General features: G+C 45.6%; 1 protein-coding gene across 1 annotated transcript in view; it reads right to left on the bottom strand.

The window, feature by feature from the left end:
• The window catches only part of PLCH2 (phospholipase C eta 2), a 115,198-nt gene that overhangs the window by 47,010 nt on the left and 45,699 nt on the right, over positions 1-22,489 (bottom strand). Inside the window, exons 9-11 of the mRNA XM_081871459.1 lie at positions 21,829-22,000; positions 15,705-15,812; positions 8,763-8,921 (exon numbers count right to left, since the gene is read on the bottom strand). Coding sequence (XP_081727585.1) covers positions 8,763-8,921; positions 15,705-15,812; positions 21,829-22,000 — 439 coding nt within the window. The remainder of the gene's footprint in view (positions 1-8,762; positions 8,922-15,704; positions 15,813-21,828; positions 22,001-22,489) is intronic.

The following is a 22,489-nucleotide window of genomic DNA, read 5'->3' as shown; positions in this document are numbered from 1 at the left end:
AGCTGAGAGTGAAAACTCAAGTGTGGGAGGGGTAGAGAGAACAGATTATGTTTGCCAGTTTCAGGGACTGGAGTTTCTTCCAAGTCCATTCCAGGTGTCTGGTCGAAATGACTGGACAACTGGAAATGGCCCAAAATCAATATGGGGCTATGGCTGAGGTTTCCTTGAACCTGTCACTTACCTAAAAAAGTAGATTGGAGATACATTTTTCTTTCTTTCTTTCTTTCTTTCTTTCTTTCTTTCTTTCTTTCTTTCTTTCTTTCCTTTTCCTTCCTTCCTTCCTTCTTAAATGACTTATAATCATAGCACTGTGAAGTTGGAAGGAACCCCAAGGGACATCTAGTCCAACCCCTTTGCAATGCAGAAATCAACACTGAAGCATCCCTGACAGATGCCCATCCAACTTCTGCTTTAAAACCTCTACTGAAGGAGAGTCCACCACCTTCTAAGGGAGCCGGTTCCACTGTCAAACAGCTTTTACCATCATGAAGTTCTTCCTAACGCTTAACCAGAATCTCCTTTCTTGTCATTTGAATCCATTTGTTCGAGTCTTACTCTCTCGAGTAGCAGAAAACAAGCTGGAGCCATCTTCCCTTTGACAGCCCTTCCGATATTTGAAGATGGCTATCATATCACCTCTCTGTAATCCACACCAGGGGTGATAAAAGTCATGTCTTCCGCCTGCTAGAGGAGGCCTAGTGGGGCTTCTTGAAAACAGTAGTATCCTAATGTGGGCAGGGCATCTGGAAGCTGCCATTTTAATTTCCCACAATTCCCCAGGTACTGCACTGCTCCAAGGCATTGTGGGAAATGCAAATAGCAACTCCCTCTAGAACTACCTGTCTGCCACTGACTGGAGTACAGAAAACTGATTAAAGGGGAGGTATAAGTTGGGGTCCAGACCAGTAATGCTGGAGCCCCCCAGTAACTGCCTGGGGGGGAGGAATGGATGAGTCTGCCCATTTTTTGTTTCCCCCAGTTTCTCACTTCTCTGATCTTCAGTTCTCTGCATTACCACCTCAGTGTGCAATTTTTAAAAGTCCTCAGGGAAATTTATCGGGATTTTAGTGCAAATTTCTCCTAATATGCATTTTTCTGTGTGCAATTTTGCCCAGTATATACACATTTCTGCAAGATCTTTCCCTTAACGCAATGCATTTCCCTTAATGCAATGCATACAAATCACATTTGTATGGACACTTTACCCCAGTATATGCATTTCTGAACATATTGCAGGGCCAGATAACTGTACTGAAAAATTCTGAGCATTGCAATTTTTTTCAGGGGTGGCTGTGTTTTTGTTTTTGTATTGTTTCAGAAAGCGCAGATCATAGAGGCTCACCTTTAAATGTGAAATCAATCTAATCTACCCCCCTTCCCTACCTGAGTGTCTGAATGTAGACAATCCTTTCAAGACCTCTCGAGGCAACAGCTGTTGGTAAACTCATATCTTAACAAGCCTATAAGGATTTTGATTGTGGGATTAGAAGCAATCTCCTCCAGCCCCCACCTTTCATCCAGAATTAGCTTCTTAACAGACTCAGGAAGGCTCCAGACCTCATCTCAACAGCTTATTAACTAACATCGAAGCAAATGGCAGGTGATCTTTATGCTTTGCCGCTCAGGTGCAGAGATTAAAAGCAAGGACTTGGATATGCCTGGATGTTTCTCTCCCTCCTGTGCAGGCCTCCGAGACGTCAGAGAGTTATACAACTCAACTCAAGAGGCATATGGAATGTAGGCTGGCCATCAAGGGAGCAGCAGCAGAGAATATTCAGAAGCTGTAATCCACTGTGACATTCCGGGGCTTAAATTTGAGCACCGAATCGAAAGTAATGAATGAACAAAGCCTGATTCACACACACACACACACACACACACACACACACACACACACACACCCTTTTGTTTCTCGAGTGGTAGAATGACAGCAAGATGTAAGCATGTGCAAGACTGGGCTGATGTTCTACCAGTGGAACATCACAACAGGGAGAACTGCATCCAGGAATGTGAGTGAAGTGGTTCTGTTGGCAAAGGGGAACGCACTGTCCCTTCTTCAAGTGCTAAGAAATTCAGGGCTGTCTGTCGACATCCAGTTTGCTTGGGGGGAGGAAGGATGGTGTCTTTGTTGTTGCTGCTGCTGCTGCTGGCACCTGCCTGTCTCGAGAGACAACAGAGTTTGAATCCAGGCTAAAGCCAAACTCCTGGAGAATCACAGCACCTGCTGTGGCTGCGGAGACAGGTAACTCATAACTGCTGCCTCCCACATTCTTTCTGTAGGGTTAGCTGCACCAAAGAGAGCTCTCCGGGATGCAAGCCTGGGCAGTGTGTAGGGAGGACCTGGGCTGCCCAGACGACAAGACCCGCCTTGCAGCCTCAGTGGTCAAAAGGAAAGCAGAGCAATCTGTTTGGCACCAGCTTGGCTGCAGGAGTTGCTGGGAGGAGTCCCATCTAGTCCAGCATCCTGTTCTCACAGTGGCCAACCAGATGCACATGGGAAACCCAGCAAGCAAGCAGGATTTGAGTGCAACTTCACTCTCTCCCCCCTGTACCATTTCCAGCAACTGGCATTCATGGGCACACTGCCTCTTGACAGTGAAAGTGGAACATAGCCTTCTCTTCTATGAATTTTTCTAATCCTCTAAGCCATCCAAATGATCTCATGCATAGATTCAGCATCCGTTCTGGCTGTGTAGAAACAAACACAATGAAAAAATGTACCGTCCCCCTCAGGGCAAAGGTAGCCAACATGCTACCTTGCAGATGTTGTTTGACTCCAGCTCCCATAAACCTCAGCCAGTATTGCTAATGGTTAGGGATAATGGGAACTGTAGTGTGGCATACCTGGGAGATGCCATGGTGGTTGCATAGCCTAAGGTTACCAGGTTCTTTCCAATGAATACAGGGACACTTTAATTAATTAACCACCTTTCGGAGCAGCCCCATCCCAACTCCTACTTGTGTGCAAGCAGGAAGGGACAGGGATCTCTCAAGCAGAGCAATGCCTCCCTTCCCATCGGAGCAGCCCCAATCCCATTCCTACTTGCGTGCAAGCAGGAGAGGGTGGGGATCCCTCAGCTGGGAAGGGAGGCATTGCCTAACTGAGAGATCCCTGCCCCCTCCTGCTTGCACGCAAGCTCTGATAGGCAGCCTGAAGCCTCCCTTCACAGCTTGGTTGCTGGGGTCAGGGAAGGTGGAGGCAGCCTGGAATCTTAGAGCCCCTGCACCACCATCATATGGGGACTTCAGAGCAGCTCCTGAAGCCAGCCAGATCCAACTGCTCCGGGCTGCTGAGAGACTGCCGCTGCTGCATTTCCTGGGGACATTAGATGAAATCCAGGGACATTCTGGGGATGGAATTTGTCTGGGGACTTATTCACAAACCTGGGGACTGTCCCAGGAAATGGGGACATCTGGTAACCGTAGCCTAGACTACCTTTTGGATTTGGGAGGATCACTGCACTTTTCTGCTGCTGGGGATTGCTTTGCAGAGAAAGAAATATTGGGTCTGGCTCACCTTGTGTTCAAAAAGCCCTCTCAAAATTATCCACCTTGTTTGTGGGCATGGACATGGGGAGGGGAGCATTTCACTGGATTTCTCAGGGTGGGGGGAAAATTCTCCAACTATTTCTGAGGGGCAAAGCACAGGCTCCTCCTATTTCTTCTCTCTCTCTCTCTCTCTCTCTCTCTCTCTTATTTGCTGCTACTGCGGCAAACTGGCTTGGTAGCTAGGTCACTGCTTTGCATTCTCCACAATATCCTTTCTGGGTATTTGAGGGAGGGCAGCCACTATAAAAAAAATAGCATTTGAGAACATACAAAGATAATTCTGCAAAGTGGTTTTCATTTCCTATAGAGTGAGAAAAAGAAAAATGTCAGAAATTCTCAGAGGGGTCTTTATAGAAATTGTGGTTCACCTCTTGAACACGATGACAAAGACAGGGAGTCCCTGATTCAAATCCTCACCTCAGCTACAAGCTCATAATGACTAAAGCTCAGAGAGAGAGAGCATCCGCTTTGCATGCAGGAGGTTCAATGTCCAGTATCTCTGGTTGGGTCTGAGAAGGACTCTTGAGTGAAATCCTGGAGAGCAGCTGCCAGCCAGTGTAGACAATACTGAGCTACATGGACCAAGAGTCTGGCTCAGTATAAGACAGTTTCCAATGTTCCTGTGTTGCCTTAGATAAAGCTGTCCTACTTATGTGATATATCAGTTGCAAATGCAGATACCTTAACAAAAATACACTGGCAGCCTATAATAAAAAGCAACGAGCTCCGTTCGCACTGCATGCCAATTTCACTGTTGTTTGTTTTTTAAGCCCTTCTGATAATTAAAGGGCAGATTATCAGAAGGTCAGCCCAGAGTTAAGCGTTAACCAAAACAGAGAACAGCGGTGGTGTGTATGAAAAATCGCTCTTCATTTCCCCTGCAGGAGCTACGGACCAAGAAAACAACATCATCTGAGATCAGATTAAACATGTTGTTTTCACAGGCAGATCCCAATTGAGACATGGGAGGCAGCAATTCATCCCCCTTCTCCTTTCATTCATGAGCAGAGAGCCAGAAATGCCCTCTGAATGAAAGGTGAGTTTAGAAGCAAAAGGAAGAGGAGAGAGCCAGCACAAAAGGCAGAAGGGACTTGGCCCAATTAGCCAGAGCATCTGCTCACACCACGCCCTTCCTGTGCAAGTATCCAACCTGGCCCCACAGCCAGTCCTTGCTGGATAAACTATGGTGGACATTTGACCTCAATAGAACCAGAGGAAGGATTAGCACCAAGCCCCCCCCCCAAAAAAATCAGGGCCTACGTGTTGTATCTGTTGGGGACTGCTCTCCTCCCAAGGAAGAATCATAGAATTGTAGACTTGGAAGGAACCACCGGGGTCTTCTAGTTCAACCGGCTGCAAGACATGAATGTTTTGCCCAACGCTGAGGCTTGAACCTGTGACCCTGAAATTAAAGGTCTCATGCTCTACTGATTTAGCTACCCCAGCATTAATGCCAGCTGCTTTCTCACGATGCTTCCTCAGGTTTGATTCAGAAGGCACAAAAGCCTTGCCAGCGAACTCTCTCGCACACATAGGAAGTTGCCTTCCGCAGAATCAGACCGCTGGTGCATCTAGCTCAGTATTGCTTAAGTTGATGGGCGACAGCTCTCCTGAGTTCAAGACAAGGAGGGAGCACCTGGAGATGCTACAGACTGAACCTGGCGTCTTTTGTATGCAAAGCAGATCCTCTTCCAACCAGCTATGGCCCTCCTCCCTGAACTTGGCTTCTTGGAACCCAGTTGCATCTGCTTTTCATTTTAGAAAAAATCCCGAGGCGTAGATGGCAGCCATAAATTGCTAATAATGGTGGCCTCTTTGAAATGCTCTCCCCATTTCCCTCTCCTACCCCCAGGCAAACACACTCAACAGCTTCTGATCAAGCCAGCAGCAGTTGCTGTCTCGGAAACAAACAGATATTAAATAGTTTAGCACAGTGGGGATAAAAAAAGAAGAGTAACAACAACAGAACACCAGTTCTCTTTGCATCAGTGTCCTTCGCACATCTGGTGGTACGAGAGCAGGCACATGCACACATACACAAAGGGATGGGCAATCTGGGCAGACAACAAATATTTGTCATGATTAACAGAGAAGCCAATGACTGCCCCATTAGTGCTCAAGCTCAATTGTCCTGGCGGAGGAAAAAGCCGGAGCGGTGATCAGTCAGGATTAACTGTGTTGTTAGGGATCAGCCACTAGGCAGCTTGCTTCCACATGATTCTGTATTTGCACTTGATACAGCACACGGCAGTCCCGCTGGTGACATATTGGGGGAGATGGGGACAGCCGGTGTCTCGCCTCCTGAGGCACTTATGGGGCAGGTCTCCAAGTTGCAATCCAGCAACCCTGCCTCAGAGCGTACAGTCTCAGTCCAAAGGATTAAGCCCAGACACTTCCAGCTGAAGGTCCCTAAAGAACTTTGAACAGCCAGCATGTAATGTGAATGATCAATTGACTTCTTTTTTCAGACACCACTTCCTTTGGATGAAAGTATCATCTCCTTTGTCTATTTTTTTTGCAGGAGGGGGATAGACTTACAGGAGGCTGAAGCAAGAAGTTCAACTCGGTTTGCATTTGAATGAGAAACCACCCAATTCACACTTTTTGGATCGGCATGCAAACGGAAACACAGCCATCCTTCAAAATTCTCAGTTCTCCGAATTTTGTAGATGCAGTTCCCCAAGCACACAATGTGTACACAGATCACAGAATCATAAAATTGTTGGAAAGGACCCTAAGGGCCATCTAGTCCAACCCCCTGCAATGCAGGAATTGCAGTTAATGCATGTATGCATAAAATGCATGCCTGAGTGAATGTCCAAACATGCATTATATTGGAGAAAAATGCTTGTACAAATGTTTATATGAATCAAACTGCATACAAACATGTTTACTCTGGGATAAATTCTCACTAAAATGCTGACAATTTTTCCCTGAGGATTTTTAAAACAACAACAAATTGCTGTAGAAATGTGAAGAACGGAATTTAAGATTGCAAAACATGAGAAACTGAAGTTGACAGATTCATCCATCCCTAAGCCCCCCCCCGCCCCCAAAACCCCCCTCCTGTTCCTTTCCCATGGCAGATCCTGTTCTCCACAGGCAGAATCCTTAATACCTGTTGGCCCCTTAGTAGGAAATTATCCGGCAAGAATAGCCAAAGAACAAAGAGAACATTTAAGCATGCCAAAGCTGAGAAAGAAAGAAAGAAAGAAAGAAAGAAAGAAAGAAAGAAAGAAAGAAAGAAAGAAAACTACTCAGGAATAGAAATACCAAATAATGACACAAAAAGGAGACCTATCCCAAAATAGATGGATTTCTCAGACTTCAGCTGCTATTTAAAAGGCGACGGAGAATTGTGTGGGTGTTTGTGTTTACAAACAAAAGGACGCTGCTACTCTAAAAATACAGTCAGATTTATCCAAGCACAACTAACACTGCTAATAGAACAACTCACACTAATGGGAAGAGTCAGCCCTGCTGAGGCAACACAACGGCGTTTATATTGACATTAGTGGAGTGGTGCAGAAAAATGGCCCAGAGTACCTCGGCAGAGAGGCAGCAAAAGGGCTAATAAGAGGAGAAATAATTCCCTTGCTCTCTGAAAGCAGAGCACTCCTGAATGCAGGTTTGTTTTGTTTAAAGAAAAAGCAAATGGTACAGTCCTCCCAGGAGAGTACTGATTGCAGGTGGCTTTGTCAAGGGGAAAGGCAGGGTAGCAAGACCACCACCCTATCCATCAGCCCAACGAGGAGTGATTTGGTGCCTCCCCTCAAATAACTGTTTACAACCTCAGCTATTCCACCTACATTCATCAGAAGCAGAGGTCAGACAGCAAGGCCTGGCTGGGTCCGACTCCAGGATAAAATCACTTCCCACATTCTCTAATTTCCCAGGGTTCCTAGGAGATCAGGGCACTTATGCGGTAGTGTCTAGGGTCATGGCTGTCCCCTACCCCCTCACATTGTTGACGTGAGACGGAAGGTTGGAAAGAGAAGTGGGAGCAGGAGTAGTGGTGGAACAAGCCAATCTGGCGCCTGGGGCAGCGGGTGTGCCCTGCGCCCAGGGGCGGGGCCAGCTGCCCAGGGGTGGGGCCATCCATCCATGGGGGGGGGTGAGCCAGGGCAGGATGCTCCGCAGGGCTTCTGAGGAGTCTGCCTGCCTCCTCCCACTCAGCCGCCCTACAGCTGACGGGGAGGTGGCGGGCAGACCATTTGGGGCAGCGTGGAGCCTGCGGGCACCCAAGCCACTGCGTCACTCCCAGGAGAGATGCATGACTCAGGCGTGCTGCAGGCCCCACAGTGAGTGCCACCCGGCATTTTGTCACTCCACTCAGTGGTGACATCCAGGGCAGCCCGCCCCCACTGCACCCCCTTCCTCCGCCCCTGAGCAGGAAGAACGACTTGTGGCAAATTGCATCTCCTTTACGTATTGTTCCTTAACTCTGAAGGGTTTTGATCTGTATTGGGCTCAAGGGACTAAGGCTGCATAGCACCATACATTTAAAGCATCTCTCTCTCTCTCTCTCTCTCTCTCTGAACTATAGTTTAACACACACACACACACACACACACACACACACACACACACAGAGTGCTACAATTCCCAGCACCTTTAAACTACAATTCCCATAATTCTTTAGGGATGTCTTATGCTTAAAACACATATGGTGTCTATACAGCCTCAGAAATTTTTTTTTTCCAAATGCATGCCATTCCTAAAAATTTTCAGCCTTGCCTAAGGAAGGTTCTGTTGACCTTTGTTTCGGTTTCTCTGGATATTATTATATTTATTTTTGAGATGGAGAGACCAGATTTGCACACAGTATTATAAACATGGGCCCACAATGGAGCTACAACATGACAGATGCAACATTAGAGATTGATCTTTTGAGAGCTTTAAGGGTAGTGGAATTATGCCCCATACTTATTGCATTTTCTTCAGGAAGCATATAAAGTATAGATGGAATATACTTGCTATATAAGGAGATGGAGACCTCGGCCTAACAGGGCCTTTGAATCTGCAAACAAGAGGGATTAAATGTGTCTGTTCATGTGTTTGTTTGTTTGTTTTTTGTTCCTCAGGGAAACAGCCATTGCAAATGTGTTTGCATTGTGAAACAACTGAAATGGTCCTGAACCCGACTCTCCGCTTGTCTTTTGTGGCAAAGCAGATGAGGCAACAAACAAACCCAAGAGCACAATTTTTTTTACCTTCTTGAAATCATGCTTGTTGCCAAGTTTCCCAGAGGGCGTCATGGTGGTCACTGTGAAATTATTTGGGTCTTCGCAGTCGCGGATTTTAGATTCCTTGATCAGAGAGTCCAGCTTCTTCTTTGCAATGTTCTCCACTCGCTTCCGATTGGTTGAGGCCTGCAGGTAAGAAAGGGGAGGCTGGGGGTTAAGACACACAGGAGAGCTGGACACTTGGATTCTAGCCCAAAGCCGACTAAAACATTACAGAAACGTTAAATGAAAAGGAAACAGACTACGGCAAGCTCTACATTTGCTCAAAATAAACTACATGCCAAGACTGGATTGGTAGTCTCATGGGACATATCCGCACTACAAACAGATGCTGGTTTTACACAATCATTGCTTCCCCCAAAGAATCCTGGGAAATATTGTTTGGTCGAAGGTGCTGAGCACCCTCTGTTTGAGATCCCCAGCCCCCCTTCCCAGGGAATGACTGGTAACTCAGTTTGATTCTGCAGCATGGATATAGCCCCATGATTTCTACACTGGGCAGCAAAGTTATCATTCTATTCCTCTTTGCTAGAATGATAGAATTCTTCTTGATACCCAGGAGAGGTATTCTGAAGTGCCCTCAACAAGACAAATTCCTTTGGTGGAAAAGTGCCTCGAATGTGTTGTCTGTGATCAAACAGAGTGATGTTGTTGAAAGGAAAAGCGAAAAGCACATATTTTTAAGAATACTTTGCAAAACTGAAAAGGAACCAAAAAAAAAAAAAAAAAGGTGGAGGGAGGAAACTACTGTTAGCAACAAGAACAACTTTGACGAGACATGCTTTGTTACCAAGCCACTAGCGTTCTTCCCAGAACAGAAGGAAACCTTAGCAGACTCATCGTTGTGCAGTTTTTCCAAGGCTTAAATCACTTGCAAGGGAGCCAAATACTAGCCATTAAAGGTAGCTGGACCCATAGAGAGAAAAATTGTGATTGAGATAGAGGTGGCCAAGGGTACTCGATGTGGAATCTATCATAAGTCAATGGTAGATAGGTCATAATTCAGTGTAAAAGAGCAATATGCTGAACAATATGCTGAACACAGTGAAAGGCTTAGGGTTCCCCACCCCTTTAAAATGCAATCCCATGTATGCTTACCCAGAAGTAAGTCCTACTTCAATGGGGCTTCCTCATTAAAAAGCATATTTGCAGACTCTATTTTTTAAACCATTTTAATATACAGTTAGGTGCGAGGCAAATCAGAAGTTCAGCACCAAGTCCCTGTCAATCATCTCAGAATCTTTGCATTCATTGACCAGCACAGGGTATCCTTAGTCCTCCATTGGTATTATGGAGCTGGCAATTCAGATCCAACTCAGAGCACCACGGCTATTCTTATTACAGTGGTACCTCAGGTTACAGACGCTTCAGGTTACAGACTCCGCTAACCCAGAAATAGTACCTCGGGTTAAGATCTTTGCTTCAGGATGGGAACAGAAATCGTGCGGCGGTTGTGCGGCGGCAGCGGGAGGCCCCATTAGCTAAAGTGGTGCTTTAGGTTAAGAACCGTTTCAGGTTAAGAACAGACTTCCAGAACAAATTAAGTTCTTAACCCGAGGTACCACTGTATTTAGATAGCATCTCCAGAGCGATCAAAACACTCCACATGCACAATATTTGTTTTAGACAGGAAAGTGGCCCAAGTATGTCTCATCCAATATATTAACCACCACCTTGAGGATCCTTACGCAAAGACAACAGCTCTATCCATTTATGAGGCGGAGGTATTAGAAGGCTTGTGGGAACCCTTGAGGTTTGAAGTAGTACCAAAAATCTTTAGAAAAATAATGTAAGAGAACACACATGTACATAAGCTCCCTTCCCCCACTATAAAACAAACCCAGTCCAGCGAGGAATGAGGTTGTTCAATTGTCAGATGATGTTGAGAAATGGGGCGGTGAAAATGGGGAAGGGGAATGGAATGGGATCTTCAAAATGACATGGCTAGCTCAATGAACAGCAGCACTCCAACATTTGAGTTTTCTCTTAATACATGTAATTGGGATCTGAAGCAAACAGACTCCACTTAGATGTATTAAGAGCAAACTCAAATTATGAGATATGCTGGCTGTGTGGCCCAAACAGGGTTATTGAGAAACAAAAGGGATGCTCAGAATCCTTGAAGGAGCCCCAAACTTTCCAAAAGTACAAAAACTCTTTTTTTTTGGGGGGGGGGTGGAACAGCCAATAAAAACTGTGAATGCTCTGTGGTCACAGAATGATGAATGTCTGCTGGGACGGAGAATGGGATACCAGGCAGGGGAACAGAATGGAGTGTCCCGGATATGGGCTGAGCCAGCTGGCTACAATATCAAACAGGAACACTCCACACAGCAACTTTCTTGCAGCAGGTCCCACATGTAATAAATAGAAACTTGATTTTTTGTCCACAAAAGAGAGAGTGAGAGACAGAATCATATGGGGAATGCTTTGAGCTCTCAGAAAAAAAGTATCTTCTAAAAGCATAGTTCTGTTATATATTCTGGTCTATTTCTGGAGCTTCTTTGTAGATTATGAATTAAAGCTTTCCCCACGAAAACAGGGTTGGAAGCCACCCTGGGATCACTTTTCACTGCAGAATTCATTCAGAAATAGACCTACAATGTCATTCTCCTACTTTACTGATATCTGCCCAGCAGTGAGCCAGGCCCCCAAATTTCAGGCACAGTTTTCACTCTGCAAATAATAACAATAATAATAATAATAATAACCACACACACACAAATGCCAAGAAAACCAAGTGAATCTTCCAAATGGAGTATATGCTTAAAAAGAAACAACGAAGAAAAACAGGCAATGTTAACTTACTGGGGTAAAATATAGAGTCTGATGTGGTGTTTTGAGCCCAAATCAACCCAGGGAAGGAATTTGAGTGCCCTTCTCCTGATACTACACACATGGCTTTGTTTTCGGACATTTTACAATCCTGAAACATGTGTGGCTAGAAAAAATATACCATAAACTGTATCTTTCATTTTACCCAATGTCGATTTTCTACTACACTGAAAGTTGTGCAGGGTAAAAAACGGCCTCATGAAACTGCCTGGTTTTCGGCTTCTTTGGAAGAGGGTTAAATGGCATATGATGCACAATAGGAATGTGTGTGCATCTTTCCTACCTGTTGGCTCTAACTTCCAAGCAACTTGTACCTTCAGAAGAACGCAGCCTATGCTTTCTTAATTAGCCACCGAATGGGGATTAATGGTATCAAAATACCAGCTGTCAGTTTCCGTGCTTTCAAAGTGCCGTTCAAGAGCAGGGCCTGTCAAATGCATCTGGAAACCCAGATGTTGCTTGCAGAAAGTTTTGGTTTGTTTGTTTTTTTCTCCTTTTAAAGAAGATGAAACAAATTGAAAGCTAATGAAGACAAAGATGCAACACAAAGTGAAGGTCCCTGCTCCAGCTTTTTTAAAAAAATATAATTTAAACAAAATCAAAAGGAAACATTAATACAATACAGATGGGTCCCTTCAGAAGGAATGAAGATTTCTCCTCTCTTAGTTTCGTCTTCCCAACTTTCCTCCAAGACTTTTTCTTTTCTTTTTCTGTGGAGGGTGGGAAGGGGAGAAAGGAAAATGAAATTTCATCTCTTCTCCTCGCTAAAGGCTGGTGCTTGAGTGAAGCCCAGGAAGATTTGCAGCAGGCAAACGGCAACAGATTCAATTGGGTTAAGTATTGATTTTCTATAGTGTTTGCGCAAGCTATTGAGAAAACAGACAAAATTACTTTCTACTCCCGTTGCTTCTAGGGCTTGAACCTCATGCTGGCATTTTTAGCCTAGTGAGCAACCTGGGAGGGGGTTCCTCACACAGTTGCAGCCTTGCAAGCCAGGCAAAGGGAGCTGTCCAGAAGGAGGAGGTCCTGATGCTAAGCAGTGGGGAAGCTTTCCAGAAGTCTCCTAGGCTAGGAGCAGGTCTGCCTTGGAGGCTCTTGCGTCACCAGTTTCCAGTCCACAACTGGAAGTTTAAGCCAAGGATGGAGAAGCTGTGGTCCTCCAGATGTTGCTCGACTACAGCTCTTATGAGCCCAGCATGGCCAATAGTCAAGAATCATGGGGATTCTAGCCCAACAACATTTAGGTGGCCACAGGTCCCTTGCCCTGGTGCTGAAGTACTTGGCCTGGCTATGCCCACCCTTCCACATGCACCATAAGAACATAGGAATACCCTGCTGGATCACAGGTTGCAGCCTCTGATAGCTCTACCCTCCAGTCCTCTTTTAAAGCCATCCAAAAGTTGGTGGCTATTGCTGCTTCCTGGTCTGTGTGACTTCCACCATTTAACTATGCACTGCATGAAGAAGGACTTCCTTTCATCCATCTTGAACCTTCCAGTGTTCATGGTCCTGATCATGCTTATGGCCAGGCTTCTTTCTTCCAGATTTGTATGACTTGGAACACCTCCTGCAATCACTTGTACTGCCAAGAACAGTTATCAGTTCGCACAGGATGTGAGCCCGTTGCTCAGATGTGTGGCTCGTATCCACCAGCAGCCATTTGTCCAAGTTTGTGGCCCCAGTTTTATGGAACTTCCTTCCACTATAGGTCAGACAGCAACCGCCTCCCTGGCAAAAATCTGGCATCTATTGAAAATGTTTCTTTTGATCCCACCAGGCATTTTAAACTGAATTCTGATATTATAGTTTAAACTGATTTTTATTATCATTGTTATAAAGCCGCTTGTACACCACTTAGCAACCATTGTTATTAAGCAGTATATTAATGGTTGGAATAAATAATATTTAAACAAAGTGCACCTATGTGAGACAGAATGATGGCCTGAGTTTTAACCGGTCTCTGATCGTGAACAGGTGCCTGTTTTGTTTGGATTTAGCACAATTTGAGTTTCATAGTTTTGCTGAGCATTTTGATTGGCATTTAATGTTCCAGTGCGATAGGATCACAACACCACCACCCAGTATCTCTCTCACCCACCCCACCCCACCCCCGTTTCAGCACAACTGTGGTTCGGTAACGCAGCAATTTTCTACACTGCTTCAAAGCTAAAGCAGGCTATAACTCTATGACCGACAATCTGCTTTTACCATACCTTCCACTTTGAAAGGGTGCAATGGGTCGGGAAAGAAAAGGAGACAAAAAGTCATCAGAGGGAATGTCAGACATCACAAAAGAACTGATAGCTGGGTTGACAAGGTCTAAGAGAATTTTTAAAGCCCCCACTTCCAGTACAGCAGAGGTCTAAAAAGTTTGTCCTCCAAGGAAACACTCAGAAGAACCAAGAGGCAAAACTTTTCCTGGACTGTTATCACTGCACCTTTGAATAGCCCCCCCCCCCCAACAAAAAACAAAGAAATCCACCACATAGGAAAAACAGCATGCTGGACTGAACCCTTTTTAAAATATATGTGGCGAAGTATTGTTTTTCTTCTGAAAAATGCAAACATTCAAACAGGCAGTCCTTAACCAGCAACCTTTAGCAGTCCAGGAAATGCTTTTCTTTGTTATTCTGCTGAATGGATAAAGGTAAAAACAAGAGGAATGTAGAAATAAGAAGGTGAGGGTAAGAGATAGCAAATCTGGAAGAAAAAAACCAAGAGTAAAAGTACTACCAAAACCCCATCATTTTCTCCAATGCTGCCTGCTTCAAAAATGGTATTTGATGATTAAAAAAACAAAACAAAAAAACACATACCTGCCTGTTTAAGATCAGAATTAAAGTTATCTCCTATTAGCTCAAGCTCCACAAAGCAGGGTAATTGGAAGCTTAACAGGCCTGCCCAGTTACCAGCAATGGAAGCTGGGGAACACCACCAATTCTGCTGGCTCACAACTTAACCTCCATGCTCCTGCCCACACTTTTCTCCTTGGTCTTTCAGGCCCAAATCTATATAGCAAGCATAGGCAAACTCCAAATGTTTTGGGACTACAACTCCCATCATCTCTGACCACTGGTCCTGTTAGCTAGGGATGATGGGTGTTGTAGTCCCAAAACACCTGGAGGGCCAAGTTTGCCTATGCCTGCTATATGGGGAAGATGGGGAGCCTGGGACCGTCAAAGATTCCCCACAATTGTCCTGGTTCTGTACTGCTTTTTGAAGCATCAGAGGCTTACCATATTGCTAGATCCTCCTGCTAAGATCATAACGCCTAAACACATGCAGGCTCTTTTCTGCTCTAGAAAAAAAAAACCCGCCTGCCACAGTGTATTCCCGTCAAGCACATGCCATATGTTTTACCAGGCCCATGATCAAACCACTACACCACATTGCCTCTTTACTTTGGATAGGAGCACAGCGGTGGCACAGTGCAAAGTGGGCAGGTAGTATGGGCTAGTGGCTTGAGTGTTTGACTGGCTATGTGGTTCACAGGGATATATTGCCACAGTAAATCTCTTTCACCGTGATCTACAGCCCTGGATCACCATGAGAAAAAACTCTGGAAGAGAACACCACTTTCCTCCTAGCAAATCTTCTGGAGGGGGAGGCTGTGTGTGTGTGTGTGTGTGTGTGTGTGTGTGTGTGTGTGGTGTGTTAAGTCTGGGGTGGTATGTCTGTGAAGAGGGTTCTTGTGGGGTACGATGTGTGGTGTGTTTCAGTAAGGCATGCAATTTATCCCTGTGGATAGCTCAGTCAGTAGAGAATGAGACTCTTGATCCCAGGGTCATGGGTTTGAGCAATAGTTTCCCTACATTGCAGGGGTTGGACTAGATGACCCTCATGGTCCCTTCCAACTCTACAGTGCTATCATTTTAGGGGGGGAAGAAAACCCCACCATAAAAGGGTGGGGTGTTCTTCACAGCTAACAAAGCACCCAACCCACCCCAATTCCTGCAGAAACACCTTTACTCAGCTTGGTTTTAACACTGGTAAATGTTATTCACTAGATCAGTCCCAACTCCACTCTGCACCAACTTTTGCATTAAGGGCCCCCTTCTGCATTGCAATACTTACGTCTCCATTCATCAGTTTACAGTCATCTTCCATCTCATCGGCGCTGTCCTCATCAGACACTTCTCCTTCCTCTACATCTTCGCTAATGTTAGCTGGAAGTTTCTTCCCCTGGGAGGCAAAAGCATAATTAAGCTGCACAAACTAGAAATAAGAATCAATACAAAGTACTGTATTGATGGCATCTTAGCCAAGTGAGCATTTAAAAAAAAAACACCACAGAAAGATACATGCACAGATTCATTTCTTGCATTTTTATTCCATTTAAGGAGCTCAGGGAAGTACACTCACGGTAGTCCATCTCCGTTATTTCATCTTCACAACAACCCTGTCAAGTAGGCATAACCACTGTTTGGGCAGAACATACCGTATTTTTCATCCCATAGAGCGCACCGGCCCATAGGACGCACCTAGTTTTTTTTGGGGGGGGAAATAAAGGGGAAAAAATTCCTTTATTTCCCTCTCCCAAAACCAGGTTGGGGAATCCAAACCAGGTCAGGGAACAGCGGAACAGTGGGAAGGCGCGCTGTGGGAGTTCCCGCGGGCTCGCAAGGCTTGCGGACACCTGCGCAAAGCACAGGGCACCCTCCAGAGGGCACCCCATGCTTCAGGCTGCAGGCTGCTGCCCGCAAGCCTTGCGAGCCCGCGGGAACTCCCGCCGGGCTTGCAAGGCTTGCAGATAGCTTCCTGAAGCCTGCATTCACCCCATAGGACGCACACACATTTCCCCTTCATTTTTGGAGGGGAAAAGGTGCGTCCTATAGGGCGAAAAATACAGTAATTTATAGCTGCCCCAATTGGGCACCAAAAGAGCAACATCTTCTAATGATGCTTGTGTCATTTTGAAGAGCCAAAACTTCGACCGAGGCCCAGGTTGCTCTGATACCAATGCCTCAAAATGGAGGAGTCCAAAGCAGGCAGGGTAATATATATTTATTGACTGAATCTTCACAGCCACCAAATCCTTTAAAAAAGGGCTGAATGACCTAAGGTGCTGGGTTATCCATTATGAGTGAAGAATCATCCCAGGTACTTATCAGAAGCTCCATCTAAATGAATCGCTTCAAAGATGGGAGAATTTCTTCAAGAGAGTTGCCATTGATCTCTCGCACTTGAAAATTCAATCGTCTATAAATGGCCACCGCTAGGAGCAGACTGGATGAAAATGCTTGGTGAAAGTTAACTGAACAATGTCAAGCTCTGTGTGGTACACACAGGGAAGGTAGAGAGCACAGGTGCAAAATCTTGATGACCTTGAGGCTCCACCTCCCAACCAGCCCCAACCAGCATGGTCAGTGGACTGAGATGACACACACGTTTCAGTCCAGCAATATCTGGTGGGCCACATGTCCCACAGTCCTGTCCCTATCAGCCAAAGTGGTTGTGTTCTGCCTCCACTGCCATAGGCAGCAAGCCTCTGAGTATATCCGTGCCTGGGAATCACAGGAAGGGAGAGTGCTGATGCACTCAGCTCCTACTTGCTGGCTTTCCATAGGCACCTGACTGGCAACTATAGGGACAGATGCTGCACTAGATGGGCCATTGGCCTGATCCAGCAGCATCTTCTTATGTCCTTATGATGAAAATCCATTCCCAGTAAGGTAAAGGTAAAGGACCCCTGGATGGTTAAGTCCTGTCGAAGGTGACTATGGTGTTGTGGGGTTATTATGTTGTTGTTGTTGTTGTTGTTGTTGTTGTTGTTGTTGTTGTTGTTGTTGTTGTTGTTGTTACTACTACTGCTGCTTAAAAAAAAAAAGCTCCAAGTTTTCTTATAACAGCTATAAGTTTGAAGCAAGCTTGTTTTCTCCTGCTCTGGAGCGTAGCACTCAAACCATTGGCTTCGAGTTACAAGAAAGGAGATTCCGACTAAACATCAGAAAAAACTTTCTGATAGTAAGAGCTGCTCAACTGTGGAAAATTCTTCCTTGGGAGGTTGTGGACTCTCCTCCTTTCTTGGAGGCTTTTAAGCAGAGGGTGGGTGGCCATCGGTCACAGATACTTTACCTGAGATTCCTGCATTGCAGAGGGTTTAGCTGGATGACCCTTGAGGTCCCTTTCCAACACTACAATTCTATTATTCCTTTTGGCACAGTTGGATAACATCTTAAGTCATAATAGCCTCTCACAGTGGATAAAGGTAAAGGGACCCCTGGCTATTAGGTCCAGTCGTGGCTGACTCTGGGGTTGCGGCGCTCATCTCGCTTTATTGGCTGAGGGAGCCGGCATACAGCTTCCGGGTCATGTGGCCAGATGACTAAGCCGCTTCTGGCGAACCAGAACAGCGCACGGAAACCAGAGCGGTACCTATTTATCTGCTTGCACTTTGACGTGCTTTTGAACTGCAACGGGAGCTCACCCGTCGCAGGGATTCGAACTGCCGACCTTCTGATTGGCAAGCCCTAGGCTCTGTGGTTTAACCCACAGCGCCACCTGTGCATAAAGCCCAACAAATGGCAGATAAACAGCTACATCAGGTTTGGGGCCAATGTTTTTTTTTTTTTTTTTTAAGACTCCAGGGCTGTAACCAGCAATGCTGACCCTCTGTTGCTGGCCGAATTCTTTTATATGGGGGTGGGAATGTTCAATGGGAGGAGCTTCTATAATGTCTGTCAGCAGCTGATTTTATGGTTGAGTGCCTGTTAAGAAAAGGTTTTGCCTGAAATTTAACCTGTGCTGTGAAAGATTCAGGTTTGTCAAGTATTTTGATTCGAATGCTCCATTTATTTTTTTTTACTTTGGAAAAAAATAGATAACCATGACTAACAGGGCACAGTTAAGGCTATATAAAAAAGAGAAATTCTCCTCTGTTGGCATGACAGTGTCACTATGTGCTCAGAATGTCAGAGGGCTTATTAGCTTCTTATGCATGTATCTTGGGGCAACAATATGAATTCCATGTGCATACCCACACTCTCCAAACCAAGGCTCTGCTAAGGTACAGTTCTCAAGATTTTATTTTGCAGGGAGGAGTCACGACAGCTAGAACTTGCGTAAAACTGATGTTGGCAGCAGAGTAGATGCGAAAAAGACCTACGTCTGTACTTTGAGTCTTTGTTTCATACCTTAAAGGCCACAGCCTTCTATTTCAGGGCTAGCTTCTTCCAGGTAACATCACAGCTCATATCTGTCTCAAACAGCCCTCCCACAGTGATGCAAAGCATATAGTGTTTGATAGTTTAGAGATCTTTTGTTTTGCTTCTGCTCTGCATCTAAAAATGTCTTTGGCATTTGTGATGGGTTATTTGTTTTACAAATTTATAAACGGCTTCACAGCCAACGTGGTGTACAAGGAGATGAAATAGAAATATTACAACCTCCCCCAAAGGAATGAAAAAACAATCCTACAAACTAAAAACAATTCCTAGGAATGCACAGTTAATATTTCACAAATGACTGGGTCACAAAATGTGAGGGGGGGGGGGAATCAATGATTGCCCAAACATCAGGATACTGAGCACCAAATTTCAGCTTGTAATTGATTCCAGAAAGGGATGCGGGTGACGCTGTAGGTAAAAGCCTCAGTGCCTAGGGCTTGCCGATCGAAAGGTCGGCAGTTCGAATCCCTGCGGCGGGGTGCACTCCCATTGCTCGGTCCCAGCGCCTGCCAACCTAGCAGTTCGAAAGCACCCCCGGGTGCAAGTAGATAAATAGGGACCGCTTACCAGCGGGAAGGTAAAAGGCGTTTCCGTGTGCTGCGCTGGCTCGCCAGATGCAGCTCTGTCACGCTGGCCACGTGACCCGGAAGTGTCTCTGCACAGCGCTGGCCCCCGACCTCTTAAGTGAGATGGGCGCACAACCCTAGAGTCTGTCAAGACTGGCCCATATGGGCAGGGGTACCTTTACCTTTACCTTTTTAATTGATTCCAGAGGGCTGGAGCTACGAGACTTAAAAGCCCACTTTCAAGTACAGGCTAAGTGCACCTCTGGGGCATGTGGTATGCTCAGGAAAACAATTACTAGACACACAGATATGGGGTGAGGTGATCCCATAGGTAACCTCAACTTAAGTTGCTTAGGGCTTTAAATGCTAAAAGCAAAATCCTTGAACTGCACCCAACAGGATAGTGTTAGCTAGAGCAGCTTTCTCAATGGAGGTGCTATGTGATATCAATGGGACATCCTTGTCAGCAACCTGGCTGCTACATTCTGCAGCCCTAAGTAAAATTTTAAACAACCTCTTTCTTATTAGTATGTCATACACCCCCCCAAAGCCCCAGTACCTTTGGATAACACTGAATGCCATCTTCATTTGCAAGCTCTTGCCCAGATACTATAATTTAATTTAGCTTGTAAACTTACTATAGTAAGCCTGAAGAGACTATGAGACTTATCATTATATCGAAGTGCTTTGGTGCAGAGTGGGTGGGGAATCAGCTGAGATTTATGGGATGGCCAAATTGGTGCTACTGTTGAGAAGATTCCAGTTGAGTCCTAGTCACAGTAGACTAGTGTTCCCCAAGCGGGACGCGGGTGGCGCTGTGGGTAAAACCTCAGCGCCTAGGACTTGCCGATCGTATGGTCGGCGGTTCGAATCCCCGTGGCAGGGTGCGCTCCCGTTGCTCGGTCCCAGCGCCTGCCAACCTAGCAGTTCGAAAGCACCCCCGGGTGCAAGTAGATAAATAGGGACCGCTTACTAGTGGGAAGGCAAACGGCGTTCCGTGTGCTGCTCTGGTGCTGGTTCGCCAGAGCAGCTTCGTCACGCTGGCCACGTGACCCGGAAGTGTCTGCGGACAGCGCTGGCTCCCGGCCTCTAGAGTGAGATGAGCACACAACCCTAGAGTCTGTCAAGACTGGCCCGTACAGGCAGGGGTACCTTTACCTTTACTGTTTCCCAAACCAGGAATGTTTTGGACTACAATTCCCATCACCCCAACTATTGGTGATGCTGGCTGGCTCTGGTGGGAGATCTGGGGGGCACCAGGTTTGGGACAGCAGCCGGAGACACCCTTCTGCCCAAAATAGTAAGGAGCTGCAGGAGTGCCTAGACTACCTCAAGCTTCACAAAACACACAACTGAATTCACCTCTGCAATGAGGCTGCATTTTAATGTTGTATTTTAATCTTGTTTTTAAGTTGTATTTTAATCAATTGTTTTTATACCTGGTGTTGGCCGCCCTGAGCCCAGTCTTGGCTGGGGAGGGCGGGGTATAAATAAAAACTATTATTATTATTATTATTATTATTATTATTATTATTATTATTATCATCATCATCAATGGACCAAGTCAACATAGCTGCAAAACCAAATTGGCCCCCATTCTCAGGCACTGGGAACATTTGAGCCAACATTTAGGCTGGCCGATAGGGGAAGCTTTTTCCATTTGATATATTAACAGACTGCCTCCTAACCCCCACCACCACCACCCCCCAAAAAATGCAGAGGGTACTTCACTTGCTGCCCTCAAATGTCTATCAAAATGTCAGGCAGCTTGCAAAGAGATTTAAACAATAACACCAACAACCTTTGCCACCACTCCAGGGGATATTCCATTCAACAACTTCACCAGCTAGCTGTAACAAAAGGATGGAGGCAATGAAGACTGCTTGGCCGGCACGTAGGAGAGTAACGAGAGGGGAAGCTACAATGGCAGCACTTCAACTGGCTCTCCTGAGGCTAACTTCACAAGCTTCATGCTACATGCCATTAGAGTTTGATTGATGTTAGGAGGATTCCGGAGAGACACTGGCAGTTCAGGCACAGTCAACCATGGTTATTCATTTAGACATGCACAAACCTTCGCTGGGTCTACACTGGCTGCGGCCACAGCAAAGAGGAGTGGCTGAGGCACACACTGTGAATCTTAAAATTCGGAATAGTCTCTGGCTGGAAGATGGCTTTCACACACAGACATTGGAACAAATCTAAGCGAAAAGCGTGTCTCTGTGTATATACATATAGTAATAGTCCCATAGCCAGTGTTGCTTAAGAATTCTAAGAAACCAAAAAAATCAGTGCAGTTTTGAAAGGTTCAACCCACCACCTTGATTCAAAACGGTTTGTAATTGTATCCAAACCTGCTCCTAGGTCCCAGGAACCATCATGCAAAATGTGGTTATTTTATCTTAATATAGTGTATAGCTGACAGACAAACCAACAGCTTCCCAAAATGTATAGCAGACATCTTACCTTGACCAATATTTTGCCTTTCAGACTTTCTGGAGATGGCAGCTTTGTGGGATCTTCATTGCTCACGGAAGACAGGTCCAGTTTGTCCCCCAGGATTTCAATAAGATACTGGGCCATCTTCTTCTGCTGCCCCACGCTGCAGTGGTTCTCGATTGACAAAATGACAGGGTACCTTTAGAGGAGGAGAGCAAACCCACACAAGGAGAAAATGGTTCAGTTGCGTACCCAAAGTTGTTTTTTTCTGTAATCACTTGCTGTTCTGCAGATGCACAGCCACATTTCTGGTTCCAGCCCCAAAATGCCAAACACAAGAGAGTTCTTGGTTTGCACCCATGAGGATACCAACAATGGTGGTCACTAAGTCCAGGGAAAGCCAATGCGATACCCTCTGGATGTTGTTGGGTTACAACTCCCATCCATCCCAAACAGCTATAGCCAGTGGTCAGGGATGATGCGAGTTGGAAGTCAAACAGCACCTAGAGAGCACAGTGTTGACTATCCCTGGCTTAGTAGGTCAGAATGTCATGTTTTCTTTTATATAAAAGCCACTTCCAAGCTTCTGTTCAGTGACAAGGTTTCAAATACCTATTGGTTGGCCACTGTGGGAACGGGATGCTGGACCAGATGGTGCCATTGGTAAGATTTAACAGGAATTTTCTTC

Source organism: Podarcis erhardii (assembly GCF_964252035.2).
Source record: "Podarcis erhardii genome assembly, chromosome: 7".
NCBI classification, from domain to species: Eukaryota; Metazoa; Chordata; class Lepidosauria; order Squamata; family Lacertidae; genus Podarcis; species Podarcis erhardii.
This window is presented reverse-complemented; position numbering and strand designations above follow the sequence as displayed.